The following is a 16,033-nucleotide window of genomic DNA, read 5'->3' on the forward strand; positions in this document are numbered from 1 at the left end:
GATGGTACTTTATGTGTTTTTTTTTTAATGTGTACTTGGATAATCAGAGAAATTAGTAATGTAATCTGTTTAGGGGAAAGATAATTAAACACAAAGTAGAAGAAAAAACAACGTGCCGATGGTGGGAACCGAACCCACGACCTCCGAATATCGCGTCCGGTGCTCTTCCAACTGAGCTACATCGGCCGCTGTGCCCCCTGCTACTTGCTTGGGTATTTATGTTGTCTGTATACGAACCTTGAGAATGTTCACCAGCATATATATGTATATATATATATATATATATATATATATATATATATATATATATATATATATATATATATATATATATATATATATATATATATATATATATATATATATATATATAGGGGAAAATGAGGGTGCTCGTTATAATACATGAAGGAAAGAAGCCAACAGTCGGCGAGGCCAAGGAAAGCGTTGGGGATGGTACTTTATGTGTTTTTTTTTTTAATGTTTACTTGGATAATCAGAGAAATTAGTAATGTAATCTGTTTAGGGGAAAGATAATTAAACACAAAGTAGAAGAAAAAACAACGTGCCGATGGTGGGAACCGAACCCACGACCTCCGAATATCGCGTCCGGTGCTCTACCAACTGAGCTACATCGGCCGCTGTCCCCCCTGCTACTTGCTTGGGTATTTATGTTGTCTGTATACGAACCTTGAGAGTGTTCACCAGCGCCACCCTCAGCGCGTGGGGTCGGTTCCCACCATCGGCACGTTGTTTTTTCTTCTACTTTGTGTTTAATTATCTTTCCCCTAAACAGATTACATTACTAATTTCTCTGATTATCCAAGTAAACATTAAAAAAAAAACACATAAAGTACCATCCCCAACGCTTTCCTTGGCCTCGCCGACTGTTGGCTTCTTTCCTTCATGTATTATAACGAGCACCCTCATTTTCCCCTTAATTGATCTGCTTGTAGCTTACGGGGGTCTCGGTTCTGGCAGTCTTGAAGCCATAGGTAGCGTAAGAGGGTTCTAGCACAGCTTTCGCCCTCGCTCCTGATCACGTTCTACGTGACGCTGGCGGTAACAAAGGACGTTCCACGTCCGCCGCTTTGGCTGAGGGTGGCGCCAAAGCGGCGCCACCCTCTTTCCTTCATGTATTATAACGAGCACCCTCATTTCCCCTTATTGATCTGCCTATATATATATATATATATATATATATATATATATATATATATATATATATATATATATATATATATATATATATATATATATATATATATATATATTGTAAGGTAACGCGAAGGTCGGACTTGGGGTCAAACGGCGGCCAGAACGAAGCTGCAGGTGGATGCAGGTGACGAAGCAGCGGGGAAATCAAGGCGCAACTCCACCACGTGTAAGGTTACGCGAAGGTCGGGCTTGGGGAATTAGGCTTTATTGCAGACGTGAAGCCTTGGTCGCACACTGCAGCCAAACACACTCCGCGATGATGATGGGTATCTAGAAGAGGGAGCAGGATGAAGATGAAGCAGCACGTTCAGCCGTGTGGAAGATGAAGCGCCACACAGTGCTCACAATTTATATATATATATATATATATATATATATATATATATATATATATATATATATATATATATATATATATATATATATATATATATATATATATATATATATATATATATATATATATATATATATATTAGCATTTTTACAGAGGAAAAAATGAAAAAGAATGCGGTCGTGGGTGCTTCCCATATTTCGAAGCCCAGCGGCGGCTTTCTGTTTTAAGAGTGAGGAACATGCTGTGGTCTTTACAGTGTTCATCCGTAAACATTCTGCTTATGAGAACTGCATACCTAAAGCATGCCTCGTAATCCGCGCCAGACCTCTAAAGATACAACTTCATTTGTTAGCAGGGGAGCGCGTGAGCGCGCTCACATCTGGATGTACTCGAGCGTCTCGGTAACCGCACAGCATCCTAAAAGCATGTGTGAGAGGAAAATGTACAATGCGTGACTCCTGCCTTGTTTGAAGAGTCTACGCGCTACCGTGCAGATATCCTCGAGGTCCGACTGGTCAAGCGGGAAGTCCGGTTACGACGAATACTGAACAATCGTCGGTTTTGGCTGCCCATAAAGTGGTTCGTACTCATGTCTTGTCGGCGTACGTCTGTGCATAACGTATCTCCTCTGCATGGACGTAGTTCTCTTGTCTTTGTGGATGCGTATTGGGTGCAAGAGGTGATGCGAGAATCTGGGCGCGCTCGTCAGGCAACCTCCTTCGTCCTGGGAGGCTGCCCTTCTAGCCACGCAACCTGCAGATCAGTTGCAGCTGGTCGAGCGGTCTAAGCTAGAAGGAACAGCCAGAGGGCTCCTGGATTAAGAGGTCCTCCTGGGAATGTTTACATTTTTTTTATTTAAGTAAAGTTTTTTTCTTCTTCCTCCTCCCCTTCTCACCGCTCAATAGTATGTACCCTGGCATGTACGCGTGCTTACATCCAGAAGTGTGTACGCGCGTCTTGCAGGCGTTATCGTATTATGTGTTTGTATGCATGCGTGCGTGCGTTTTTAGGCGTTTTTCTGAGTCAGTTTGAAAGGCCACTTAACGTTGTTCCAAAGAAGAAAGCTCTGCGGGAGTAAGCGGCACTTCGCTCCATGCACTGTTACCTTTAGTTTGCTTCTTTCTTCCTTTTTAGAAATAAAACCAGTTGGAACGGTGCCGCATTCCACCGCCTAAATATGATAAATTGAAACCGATGCGTCGACAACTGGGTCAGAACTCAAACGCACGCGAACCCTAAAAAAAAAAAAAAGAAAGAGTAAGATGCGTAAAATGCTGTGCGGTGCCAGAGTAGTGCTTGACAAACCATGTTTCTCCATCGGCGGCGAGTTGAACGGGCAAAAGATGTAAGCACGCGACCCCGAGAATCCGATATCACTCGTTCTAGCTTATCTTTCTTCGAACCGCATAGAAAACAGCGGTCGTCATTTTTCACTGGTGCACCCGACTTGACGACTACGCGTGTTTACGCCCGCTGTTTTTTCTTTGCGATATCTTTTCGCCAACACCACAACCGACACTGGCTCGCTTTGCATCAAAGGCTTCAGAGATGCAGTAAAGAAGCACGGTAAGCCCGCCTCGACTTCCCCTGCCCCCCTCAGCTTTTTTCTGCAGCAAACCTAACTTCGAAGCCAGAAAAAAAAAAAAAAAAAAGAGTATATTGTGCCCAAAAGACTAAAAAACGTTTACAGCTTGCTAAATGTAGGTATGTAAATAAAAGAAGGATACGAGCAAGTGGGACTAGGAACTGGCGCTTTACTTCGACGAACCCAGTCACATTTTCTCCTGCGCAGTGTTTCCCGAATTCTCGTTCTACTTTTTTTTTTCTCTTCCGCGCCTTTTCGGCTCGCTTTTTATATGCTGCCTTTTTATTTGCCTGAGTGTCCCTACGTATGGGATGAAGGGGAGACGAGGCCCCATGCCGAGCGCATTCAGACAGCGGCATCAACGTCACAAAGAAACAGTGATCGTTTCAATTCACTCCAAACCGCATCTCCAGATTCACTGCCGGCCACCGTGTTTCGACACGATAAAGAAGGGCCCGGGACGTTTTACGAGGGATGCGGCAGATTGATTTTCTGCGCCGTTATTTTTGCCCTTCTGTCCGTTTCGTTAGCGAAAGGGAAATATTCGTGTTGCGTTTTTTTCCGACTTTTTTCTTCCACATTGGCTGTCGGCACCGTTCTGGCTTTAAACGTAAACACGAACGATGCTGGCGTAGCGCATTAACCATGAAATACTCAAACGCATGCTGCTTGCATTGGTTGCAGGACGATTGGCGGCATCTCGAATAAATGTTTATAGGCGGCGAAAAACGTATTTCTTTAGTTTTACTTTTACGAGAAAAAAATCCCAGTGCTGTGCGCCTGCAAGTGAAAATAAACAATATAAATTCGGGCTAAGGCAAAGCGACAAGGCACTGAGTAATTGCGGGTAACGAAAGATACACGAGCTCAGAGCAAAATAAAAGTAGCGTCAAAGAGGAAAATGTTAAAGCATCGCGTGACAGTTCCGAGAATTGATCTCCAAGCGTGCGGATGATTGAATCAAGCAGTGGTCTCAAAACGCCGCTGGCTCAAGTCCCAGCTCTGACAGCGTCACGTCCGTGACGAGAAAGAGTGCGACGTGCGTTTGCTAGCAAGTGGTTTTACCGGGGCGTTTGCGAACGCGATCGAATCGCGTATGGAGGGCGCTGCAAAGGAGAAAAGAAGTAGTTTTTTGTCTTTCGGACCGCGGTCTACACTACGGAAGCCCCGGGGCAGAATAAGGGGCGAGAACTGCTGTAGAAAAAAAAAAAGACTAAAGAAAAAGAAGACATGTCGTGCTCTATGGGTATAAACAGCTCGCCGTGTGTGAAGCGTGTAAAGCGGACGGACGTGGTTTCCAGTCTGGCGCGCCGCGGTGCACTTCGGGGCGCAGGATTGTTTCGTGCCTTCGCTGCTACGTAAACACGAAGTCGGAAGTTTTTTTGAGAATCTGGCGCGTGTCGGGTTCTCCTGCACGCCGTTGCGTGCATGTGCGACAACGTTCGGGGAGTGCATCTTTTATGCATATCTACGCTAGCCAGCAGTGACCAAGCCAACAGCACGCATGGCAGTGGTCCACTTCCTTTCCTTGCTTCTTTTTTTTTCATTTTTTTTGTGCCTGTTTGAAATTCAAGATGGCTACAGATCCGCGCTACTTGAGAGCTTGCTCAATTACGTTTGATTGTTTTTGAGTGGTTTCGTAGAGGTTTTCTGAAGAAGGAAAGAAAAAAATTGGCAGTGGCTTAGCTTGGTTAAGCCTGATAACTGCGAAAGCAATAGCTATGGATACGTCTAGGTTCAGCTGGTGGTGGTGTTTGTGGTTATGCTTATGGTTATGCAATGATTCACTCTGGCCACAGCATAAGGTTTTTATTTGCGGGGTGCTACCTGGTTATTCTATGTATAACTAGCAGCGAGGCAAGGAGTGCCGTGGCTGCAACGATATACTTGGTTGTGGGTGAGGTTAAGGCACAATGTACAACTGCCGCTCCGGCACCGGCTGCAACGGCATTCTTTACGCCAGCAGAAATGAAAGCATCCCTGAAGACTGCGTTGGTTCCACCTGCTGCTAGGCCACCTCCTATAGTATCCAACGTTGCACCTCCGGCAGTAGCTGCGGTAGGAGCGGGAGTTAGGCCGCGGTTGGTAGCTACCGCCTCACGAGTTGACGGCGCGAGTTGGGGCCCCTGTTTTTTCGGCAGATGGAAAGCGTCACTACGGCTATAGCGCTCTCTCACGAAGGGAGCGGGAGTTAGGCCACGTTTGGTAGCTACCGCCTCGCGAGTTGACGGCGCGAGTTGGGGCCCCGGTTTTTGCGCAGCTGTGCTTGGCGGCGCGCCAAAGGTCACGTTAAAGGTCAATGCATGGTAGCTACCGCCTCGCTACTCGAAGGGCTGAAAAGTGAAAGTAGTATTGCTTTCGCAATAATAACTCTGTGCCAATTTTGGGACCCTATGGCACTGAAAAGACAGTTAATTCATATATATTCGCAAAATACTTCATCGGTGATGAACGCTGTACGCATTTTAACGCGGTAGCGTTATGGGCCCCGTGTCGCAGAAAAGTCGGTGTCGTGGTCCGGCGTTGGCCGTGAGCGAACAATCCCAGAAGCATTAATAAACAAAAATGAGTAGGAAAAATTGCTGACCTGAGGAATCGGACGTGGTATTCCGGAGTGCGAGACGAGCACGCTAACCCCTTCACCACTCTAGCTAGATGGTTTGAAATGGACAAAGGCGCGTCTATTGATTGCGGTGTTGTCTCAGAAATGTCCCTTAGAGAAGTGTATTGTGGCGTATAATAATAATTATGAGCATGTAAATTACAGAACTACAGAACACGCAGTTAAGCGAGTGGCAAATTACTTTTCCGCTGTATTTCCTCTTCGCTTGGCGTGCACGTAGCGCCATCATGCGTGTGACGCACGGAATAAGATAGACAGGGCATGGCCTCCGGCCGAGAGCTACATTGCGCTGGCTCGGATCGGCAACAATGTTGCCGACGAACTGCGACTGCGACTTGAGGCCCGCGCGTTTCAGTAAGGTGGCTGGTAGCGCTTCTACGTCCCGGAAGGATCAATAAATAAAAATAAAAAAGTATAGCAAGGTGCTCTATGTAGGAATTCGAAACAGAGCCTCCCTTCTAGTGCACGCCTCAGCCGCATTGTAAGCGAAGGAACGCATTTACGCGCGAACTGGAGCCGAAAGGTTCCTTCGCAGAGGCCGCTAGGTAAAGTGATGACGTCACCGCTAGGGCATGAAGCGTCGGAACATGAGCTCGCTCCCGGTCTTCCAACGAGGACGGGTAACAGCGTGTGAGCGGACACATCCCCAGGCCTGACATTTTCAAAAACCTTCCAGGGTCTAGAATGGCAAACGTCGGAGCAAAATTTTGGCAGTGACCATTTCATTGTCGTTTCGGTCCTCAAAGAGGGCGTGCCAACCGGCCGTTACGGAATGGGATCAATTTAGAGAAGTCAGGGCAACCGCGCAATTAGAACGGATTGAGAACATTGAGAAATGGACGGAGGCACTCAACACCACGTTGGTGAGACGACAAAGACGCTGGTAGTAGACGACGCTCCTGGTACAGCAGATAGCCGACTGCTCCACATGTGGGACGCTAAACAAAGCATGGAACGCAGGCTGAAAAAGCAAAAGTGGAACAAGAATCTTAGAAGACGAATTGCGAGACATAACAAGAAAATTGAAAGCTACGCGATCAAATTGTGCGAACAAAACTGGCTCAGCAGATGCGACGAAATGGAGGGAGGCATGAATCTCCAAAACGTGGGGCATGCTCCGGCATCTGCTGGACCAAACAAAGTCAAAAACTCAGTCGGGAATAAGATTGGCAAAAGTCATGAATAAGTTTGGCGTTTATGAATAAGTTAGTAAAAACGTACGTTGCAGACAACCAGCGTTTCCCCCTCCCGAGCTACGGTGGCACGCCCAACGTGGCGCTTGACGCCCCCATCACGAAGGCGGAAATCGTAAGACTAAAAATTGTAAGTAAAAGCCCCGGGCCCCGATGGGATCACCAATAAAATGCTAAGGAATCTTGACGATGACTCTATTAGTCCACTAACGGAATTCATTGGAAACGTTTGGGAAACGAGCCAGTTGCCAGATCAACGGAAAACGGCAAACATAATACCTAAACCGGGAAAACCCCCGCAATTGGAAAATTTGAGACCAATTCCCCTAACCTCATGCATAGGGAAGTTGCTGGAGCACGTAATGCAGACAAGATTAACGTGCTTCATGGAGCAAAACAACCTGTGGCCGCACGAAATGGTCGGTTTCCGACCGCACTTGTGCGCGCAGGGCGTAATGCTCCGATTAAAGCATGATATCATATATAGACTCGCGATCGAGAGAAGCCAAAGTGATCCTGGGCCTAGACCTCACCAAGGCCTTCGACAATGTTAGGCACGAGGCTATCCTCGAAGGGCTCGAAGTACTCGGAGTAGGGGAGAAAACGTACAACTACATAAAAGACTTCTTATCGGGCAGAAAAGCCTGCATGATATTTCAAAATTTAGAATCTCCTACGATAAAGCTAGGAAGCAAAGGCACAAAGCAGGGCTCAGTGCTATCGCCTTCCCTATTCAACGTGGTAATGAGAGGCCTCCCGGGTAAACTTAACCAAATCTAGGGGCTAAATTTTAGCATGTATGCGGACGATATTAACCTCTGGATTAACCATGAGAGCTATGCGAGTACGGAGGAACGCCTGCAGGCAGCGACCGACATCATTGTCGATTACGCGGCTAAAAGGGGACTTTCATGCTCCCCGCAAAAAACTGAGTAGTTCGTTTATAACCCAAAGTACCTCCGCTGCAAGAATAGCGGGGAATTTCATATTCAGGTGGAGGGCAAACCGGTGCTAAAAGTAGATCAGATCAGGATTCTGGGGATGGTCATCCAATTACACGGCCATATTGGAGAGGTCCTGAAGAAATTAGAAAGTTACGCGATGCAAACCCTCAGGCTCCTGAGGAGGGTCGCCACTAAAGGAAGAGGCCTCAAGGAGAGAAATTTACTAAAACAAATCCAGGCGTACGTAGTAAGCAGAATCAGTTACGCCGCGCCCTACCTGGACATCAAGGCCGGCGAAAAAGAGAAGTTAGACTGCCTGATTCGAAGATGCGTTAAGAAGGCGCTAGGACTGCCCATGGGTACCTCGAGCGAACGACTGCTCGAACTCGGGGTGCATAACACGCGGGCAGAATTGGCGGAGGCAGTTCGAGTCTCCCAATTAGAGAGACTAAGTACAACCGAGACGGGCAGGGTAATCCTTGCAAAAGTAGGCCTCAACCCAGACAGAGGAGTTCAAAAAAGTCACAATCAATAAGGAAAGCAGGAAAGCCTCGGTAGTCCCCCCCTTTCCTAGAAATATGCATATAGAATTTAATGTCGAAAGAAGGGCCAAATGAGCCGAAGCTCTAGAGCGACGGTTCAAGAACATGAGAGCGAAGGAAGTAGTCTATGTTGATGCGGCAAGTGGCAGAACAGGTGCGGCAGTAGCTTCCGTAGTCGATGGCCAAGGGGCGCCGGTATCCGCAGCAGCCATCAGAGGCCGCAACATAGAGACTGCGGAGGAAGTTGCGATAGCGCTAGCTTGCGTAGGAACGGAAGCCAAGTTCATAATTAGCGACAGCAAAACTGCCATTCAAAATTTTGGAAAGAAGAGGATATCGCCGGAGGCGGCCAAAATCCTCACCAAAGAAGGCTAAATAGGAAAATTCAGTTAATTTGGACACCTGCTCACGCTGCCATCCCTGATAACGAGGCGGCTCACGAGCTAGCCCGAGCTCTCTACTTCCGGGTAGCCGTCGAGCCCCCCGAACACTTGGCATGCGACGAGCGTCTGCAAAATTACGGAGAAATCATCGACCATTATAAATTGGGACGTAGACTGATACTCCCGTCAGATGTTAGCCTAAATAATAGAGAAGCTGTCGCGTGGAGGCGGCTACAAACTAATACGTTCATGAACTCGGTCTGGGCGTTTCACGCGCTACCAGACCTTAGGGACAATGATCTGTGCAAACACTGTGGGGCGAGAGGGACCCTCGACCACATAATTTGGGAGTGCCCACAATCTCTAGGGATAGGACAAAATATTACAAGTAGAGTAGCCTGGGATACCCTGCTGCGAAGCGCTGACCCTGCGATCCAGCTCCGCACCGTCCATCTGGCGGAAGAGGCCGCAACAAGCCAAAGGTTACCTGCCAACCTCTAATCCGCGGGCGCACGACTCTCCGTTTTCCCCGGCACGCGTGCCGGGGGCGGGGAAGAGGACGCCCATTTCCTATGGAATTAAAAGTTGTGCAACCAACCAACCAATCGCTCTTGAGAGACGTGTAATGAAAGCGGTTGCGTCTACCAGTGCCGGGCGCACTACGGTGTCTCTTGTGCTATCGCGTTCCATTCTTAAAGGCAAAGCTTAAGCGCCCTCCAAATTTTTTACGTTCGTTAGGCTTTTAAATTGTCTGCTTCGGGGCTAATCTTGAAACTGTTTGTAGAAAAGGGATGACGGCAGCATGCGTTATTTCGTTTTCATTGCACACCTGTGGCGGCAGGCAAGATTTGCGTGGCTTTCGGAATGACTTCGCTCGTTTCGGCTCATCTTTATCTATGTTGGTTCTGTGTCACAAACGCAGTGATTCCAATAAGTAGCCTATTTCAAGAAACTAACAGCCCTTCGGCGCATTCCTATCAGGGATTCAGCACCATGCGTTCTTCTGCGCAGCACGGATTTGATATGAGATGCACAGGGGCTGAATTAATAAAACTTCTCACACGTTAAAGCTGCCGTTTTTTAGTAATTTTGTTGACTATGCGTTGTCATATTTTTTTCCCGACTCTCCTGGTCGCCGCAGAGGAACAGTCACAAATAGTTCCTATACGGTAGAGAAAATGCGCAAGTTTCAATTTTATATCTGTTAACGCAAGCTACACCTTCGCTAGCATTGTGTCGTTTTGGTTATACAAGGTGTCCAAATAGACTGGCTGGTGTACGACAGCCGATAAGCGTACGCATTTTTATTTCTACTTTTACATCGACCACTGTTGACGGCGAGCGTTTTTGCCATTTGAACCGCTGGGAGCACGCTTGTGAGAATGACTCATTTTACTTTTTCTTTTTCTTTTTGTTCAAACATTTTCCTGCACCTTCCAATAACCGCTAACAAGGGCGATAAAATGAAACCCTGGCCAGGCTCTGCGTGCCGCGAAAATCAATAGCGCAGTAGTTATCGGCGCCGGCAGCGTCGTTTTCGCGGCTGCTGAAAACGACACAAACCGCTGTTACAACTTTTTTTCTCTCTCTCCTCTTCGCTGCTTCTCTCTTTTCTCTCCGTGTGCACAGGAGCCAGCACGGGCAGACGTTAATTACGCCTGCCGCTTTGGGGAAGGCCTCATCGGATTCGCATCCAGTTCGCCGCCAGCCTAAACTGGCACGCCTAATGTCCGGCGGCGACATTCGGGGCCCGATAGCAGTTCGCGTTGTTGGGAAGGGGAGGAACGTGGCGGCCAACTCTCGGGCAACGACGTGGCAGCCTCGACGCTGCGCTGTATCGACGATTCCAAGTGCCCGGCCCAGCTGTTGCTCTAACAATGCTCGGGACGAGAGAAGAGCGCTAACACGATCACTGAGAGCGGGCGCACACAGTGAAGGCAGAAATTATGATTAGCTGCAACCAGAGAAGCACTAGAAGGTAAAATAGACACGGTAAGATGTATGAAATCGCTGCGAAGCTTCTGTTTCTCGCCCGTAGCATGTAATCAGACTCACAGCTTTCATTCACGCTTGGACAACCTTCATATTCCTTGTTGCAACTTGCGAACAAAGCTATAGAGATCTGTCGTTAATATTTGAATAGCTCACAGAGCGTGTGCTGAAAGCCGTATTTATTAAGGCGAAAACCTTTTAATGGCTCATGCTGTCGTGGACAAAGTGTGTTCCGCTTTTGCTGTGTTCTGATTGGCCGAGGTGGGATGCGTCCCTGCCATCTGTAATCCCACACTTGAACGTGCGCCAAGCAACACCACGCGACAGGAGCGATGGTGTAGCGTTCAAAATCACACTTGCCGGAGAAAGTGGGATAAATACTGCGCCTTTCCTTTCCTGTAAAGCCATTATAATTCTATGTAGCACTGCAACGAGTGCCAACAAGAGGCTAACGATGTAAGCAAATTACAGGAGAGGAAGGTTATGCTTTCGCCATTCTCCTCCTAAGAGACATCTAAGAGACCCTCTAATTTTTTTTTTGTTTCCGTCAGTAGCGAAGTACTGATTAATCCAAACTTAGAGATTAGCTAGCCGATGGCCACGCCCCCAACAACATTCATATGAACTGACTTGTACAGGGGAAACCCGTGGGCATGGAGGAATGAGTTGCAAGACACCACCAAGAGTGGACGATTGAGAGTTGAGAGTTGACAGGCGGAACCACAATCTCAAGGCTTCCAGAAATGACCTTAGATTACGCCTGGACTACAATCGAGTTTCGGTAACTGATATGCGTTTGAGGTACTGCGGTGAAAGTAGCCAGCTGTTCGCTATGGTGCGCTGCTACATGTAAATAAGTTAGCGCGAACACTGGCTCCTTGATTTGTCGTGTAAAAGAAAGAAAAAAATATGTAGAAGGTGGGCTGTGCAGAAAAGATACATATAAAGGATAGCAGCATATTTGTTTTCATTGAATCTAATGTTTCTTTAGAATTAATAGTAATTAGCGCACAGTTCTAATATCATGATAATGCAATGAGATGCGCCACCAGACAAAAATCTTCAGTTCGGCTAGCTAGTACCAAGAGAACACTATGAAGACATAGCGTGCAGACAAAGGATGATCCTGTGTCGAGTTTCTGCGCAGTGTTTGTTCATCAAGGTCGATGCCACTAAAGATACACCTTTTAGTGCAATAAAAGGTGAAAAAAAAAAAAAAACGCCATGCTGAAGCAAAGGTGCTCTTCGTCCATGCTGACTCCTGTTTCTATCGCTTTATGGTATAATCTATTTCGCATATATAATTATACAAGGAGTACGCATCTAAGTTTATGCTGGTATATGTGCGCTGAGACGTATCGCACAGGCCTATGAGCAATTAGTAAATATGATGGGGAAGAAGAAAACACTTCAAGGAGGCGGCCACAGCGCCGAAAATTCCAGAAGGGCTCTTTCTTCTTGAAAAATGCCAAGCAAGCGGGAGAAGAAACATATCCTACTAAAGTAATTTCGGTCAAGAATATTTGACGGCGCTGTTTTAGAGTAGATCCTCGATCTGGCGATGAAATAGCAGGAGCTGTTTTGACGCCAGCGGAGTAGACGGTCTCCACTTTGGATGTTACCGCGACTATCTCTTCCTATTTGGTGATAGCCAAAGAGTGAGGGACAAGCTGCGTTCGACGTCATTAGAACGACGTGCTCCGGCGTAGCTACTGCGTGTCAATTTCTGAAGCCTGCGAACGTGACATAAATGAAGGCGCGCACGTGGTGTCGCTACATTTCCGCTGCTCACCTTTCTGTTTGTTTTTCGCTGTTCCTCTGGTGGCCATATAATCTGGGGCGACGCTAAACCGGGACACCGACTCCGGAGCACCGCTAATAGCGCCATAAGGGGAAGTGATTTACCTGCCCTAGCGAAGAGGCACGTAGCACTCGGCAACCAGCCAGGAAAAACAAAATAAAAATGCAGAAGAGAGAAAGCAAGCAAAGAGCAACACACAACGAATGCGCTTGGGAAGGCATTGAGTGGGGAGGGAGGAAGGCTGCCTTGACAAATGAAATCGCGCTGCTCACAGCGCGGGCTCGTTCTGTGGCCATGCCTGGCAGTGGTTGTTTGTTGGGGCTCCTGCTGCTGCAAGAGCCCGCTAGGCTAGCGGGCTGCAATGCTTATGGGGCTGGACGCGTTAACAGATTGACAGGGCAGGAGGGGAGTGGGCGCTCTGGAGAACGGAGGGAGTCCTCTCGATGGGGGTACGTTCGGTGCTGAGAGAGGGAGGTAGGTAGGCAAGGATGGCGAAGGCAACGTTGGGTTGTCGAGTGGGCAAAGTGGCCGTCAGCAAAGGCGCTACCTACCGGTAACAAGCAGCTGAGCCCAGCTGGAGCCGGACACGGTCTCGCCGACGAGAACGTTACGCGTGATGCAGCGGTACTTGCGCCTCGCGTCGGCCATGTCGACGCGGTCGATCACCAGGTCTCCCTCCGTCGATATCTGGTACTTGTCTGCGAAGAGAAGGGGACGTGGAAAAACAGAGAGAAGAAAGCGGTATTGGGAACTCGTTAGTGGATGGCACTCAACACATGCGTGAAAGCACACACTCTTTCTCTTTACCCAGCGTTTCTGTCCCTCTACTGAAGTTACCAGATGACGTGCTCCAATCACCTTCGACCGTGGACCGGCTAGGGGCGCACATGGCGAAGTACACGAGAGAAGAAACGCAAATGAGCGAAAGCACTGCCTCAATCGCTTCATGTATACTGTTGTACACTACCTCTTGCACCTTAGCCGTAAAATTCAAAAGTTTTAAGAGAGATGCAGTCCTTGTGGCGAAGTATGGCCAATAGAAATGTGCGCGCGCTGTAATTCCCCTACGCGTAGTGGGTTTCACTTCAACCACCGAAAAATAATTAAAGCGATGTCGGAAAGTGCGTTTCCTTGCTCTGGCGAAAATCGATGAATACACATTGTGGCGCAGTGTTGTTGAAGCCTGTCCACGGGAGCTGCAGTAGCTTGCGCTACACACTATCCGGCGTTCGCTCTTTCGTAACAGGTCGTGTTCCGTCATGCTTACTCTGCCGTTCGAGCATTTTTTTTCTTCATTGTTTGGTCGGCTGGTCATCTCTCAGCTATCACATTGCCACGCTGCTTATTTGAAGATTAATTGCGTAGAAGGTTCGTTATCATAAACTACTCATAAAGCACTGGTCACTCGAACCAGTTAGGAGGTATAGGATAGAAATACAAAATGAAGAGATGATCAGTCGAAATAGACAATTCTGACTCACACATTGTTTAGCTGAATTATCATAGCATTGAAATGTACTTCTGAAGAAATAGTTAACCAAGCATGCTCCTACAATGTATTCGCTTTCCTGGCTTTCTGACAGATTTGCAGCCAGATTTGAAACAGAAAAAGTAACATGGTTCATATAGCGTTCGTCGAGGGAAACATGGCCACATGTTTTTCTGTTCATATCAGTCAGGTGGAAAAAAAATACATTATGAGCAGGGTCGTACGTTTGACCCAGTTTCTGTGAAGCGTTAATACATATGCATGACACTGTATGCTTGATCCGAAGATAATAAAAGCTGAACGGTTAATAGTGAAAGGAGCCCGTCTCTTGTTTATTATTATTATTTTTTTGACCTCGATCAGGCGCGATGCGGCCTAATGTGTTGCCCTGTAAACCGGCACATCACGCGCTAACATCTTTTATTGCATCGCATGCTATGCATTAATAGCCCGTACACTGGCCTTTTTTTTTTTTTTCGCCACGTTTCTAAACATGTCAGGACTTTTAATGCCGTAGTGAGATATTTCCCTGCTCTAACCTGCCATACGTAGTTTTCAGTGCGGCCTTCTATTCTTAGTTTTTCCTTTTCCTCATCGCAGCCTCTTCCTCAAACTAGTTGACTAACACTGAAAAATTTTTGGACGGAAATAATGATGGTCTTCAAGTTCAAGTTTACAACAGCGTTTAAGAAATAGCGACCAAGAGGGGTGTTTTAACAACTTATAATTGAATCAACGCAATAAGCGAATATTTGTTTTGCATTCCGTGAGAAGAGCCGTGCAGCCTGTGCAGAACTGAGAACAATGCGTATATATTACCCTATACCAAAAAAAAAAAAAAAAGCAAGGCATAAAACGTTTTTATGTAAAGCCAGCAGAAGCGATTCAGGCTATGAAAGTTAAGCCCGGGTGCAGCCATACAGCTTGCGCAAAGTCCATTCAAATCACGCGGGTTTCGTTAAGATGCAGCAGCAGCTGCTGGGCCTAGAGACGCGCAGCCGGCTGCTCGAAGGAAGATGCAAAGAAGCCTTATATCACTCTGCGCAAATTCACGCTGGACAGCGCCGCCTAACAGCTGCGTGCCGATGGAGCGTATCATCGTAATGGCTCCGACGGCTGATGGTCATTGCTGGAGACGCGTGCCTGGACGCAGATGTTGCAAGCCGCAGCATCATTTGCCCAATATCTTGTAATACTTTCGTAGTTGCGTGCTCGGGTGGCCACTCTGGGTATAGTTGCGCCATCTTGAGTGAGCTCAGCTCCGCATCAGAGTTAAACTCGCTTTACTGGGGTGCAAACGACCGGCGGTTGCGGGAAGCGCGAAAATATTCATCAGCTAAAAACTCCCCCGAAGTAAAGAGAGTGTGTTATCGTAAGTGAGAGGATACGTCACCCGAAAAGAAAAAAAGAACAAAAAGCGAGAAGTAATCCCAGCACGCATGGTTTTCATTGCGGGATTAAACGGAGCGAACGCTGGGTTACGTGAGGAGAAAGAGAAAAATGAAAATAAAACCCTGAATAGGGTCGTATTTACTGAATCTCACTGGAGAAGTCATGAAGCCTGTCGTCATCTCTCCGCTCCTCCATGACGGCCTTTTATTCTGCCCTGCTATTTTCTGTCATGTTGTTTTTTTCCTTACATCTGTTCATTCCTTCAGATTTAACCACTATTTCTGGACCGCGAGACGACAATTACATTAGCCCTAAGCCGCAACACGCACTCTGCAAACCGAAAGGCAGCGGCTAAATTAAGGCTTGCGAAACATATCAAGCAAAGAAAAACTAGGAAACTAAAACGGTCGTCGAAACGCATTTTGGACGCGAGCGGCTCAGAAACTATGATGGGGGCGAAAAGCGTTTTACTCTCGCGCTTCTTCGCGCCTCCTTCTCTTCGCCACGCGTTAAAATAAATACGACCGCTGGCTTCTG

The 16,033-nt window shown here is 47.3% G+C and overlaps 1 protein-coding gene across 1 annotated transcript in view; it reads right to left on the reverse strand.

Moving 5' to 3' along the window:
• The window catches only part of LOC146193960 (cell adhesion molecule Dscam1-like), a 570,478-nt gene that overhangs the window by 257,415 nt on the left and 297,030 nt on the right, over nt 1-16,033 (reverse strand). The window contains exon 4 of the mRNA XM_084600659.1: nt 13,167-13,313. Within this exon, the coding sequence (XP_084456785.1) occupies nt 13,167-13,313 (147 nt within the window). The remainder of the gene's footprint in view (nt 1-13,166; nt 13,314-16,033) is intronic.

Source organism: Amblyomma maculatum, chromosome 4 (genome assembly GCF_055883805.1).
Source record: "Amblyomma maculatum isolate TAMU_Amacu chromosome 4, ASM5588380v1, whole genome shotgun sequence".
Lineage (NCBI taxonomy): Eukaryota > Metazoa > Arthropoda > Arachnida > Ixodida > Ixodidae > Amblyomma > Amblyomma maculatum.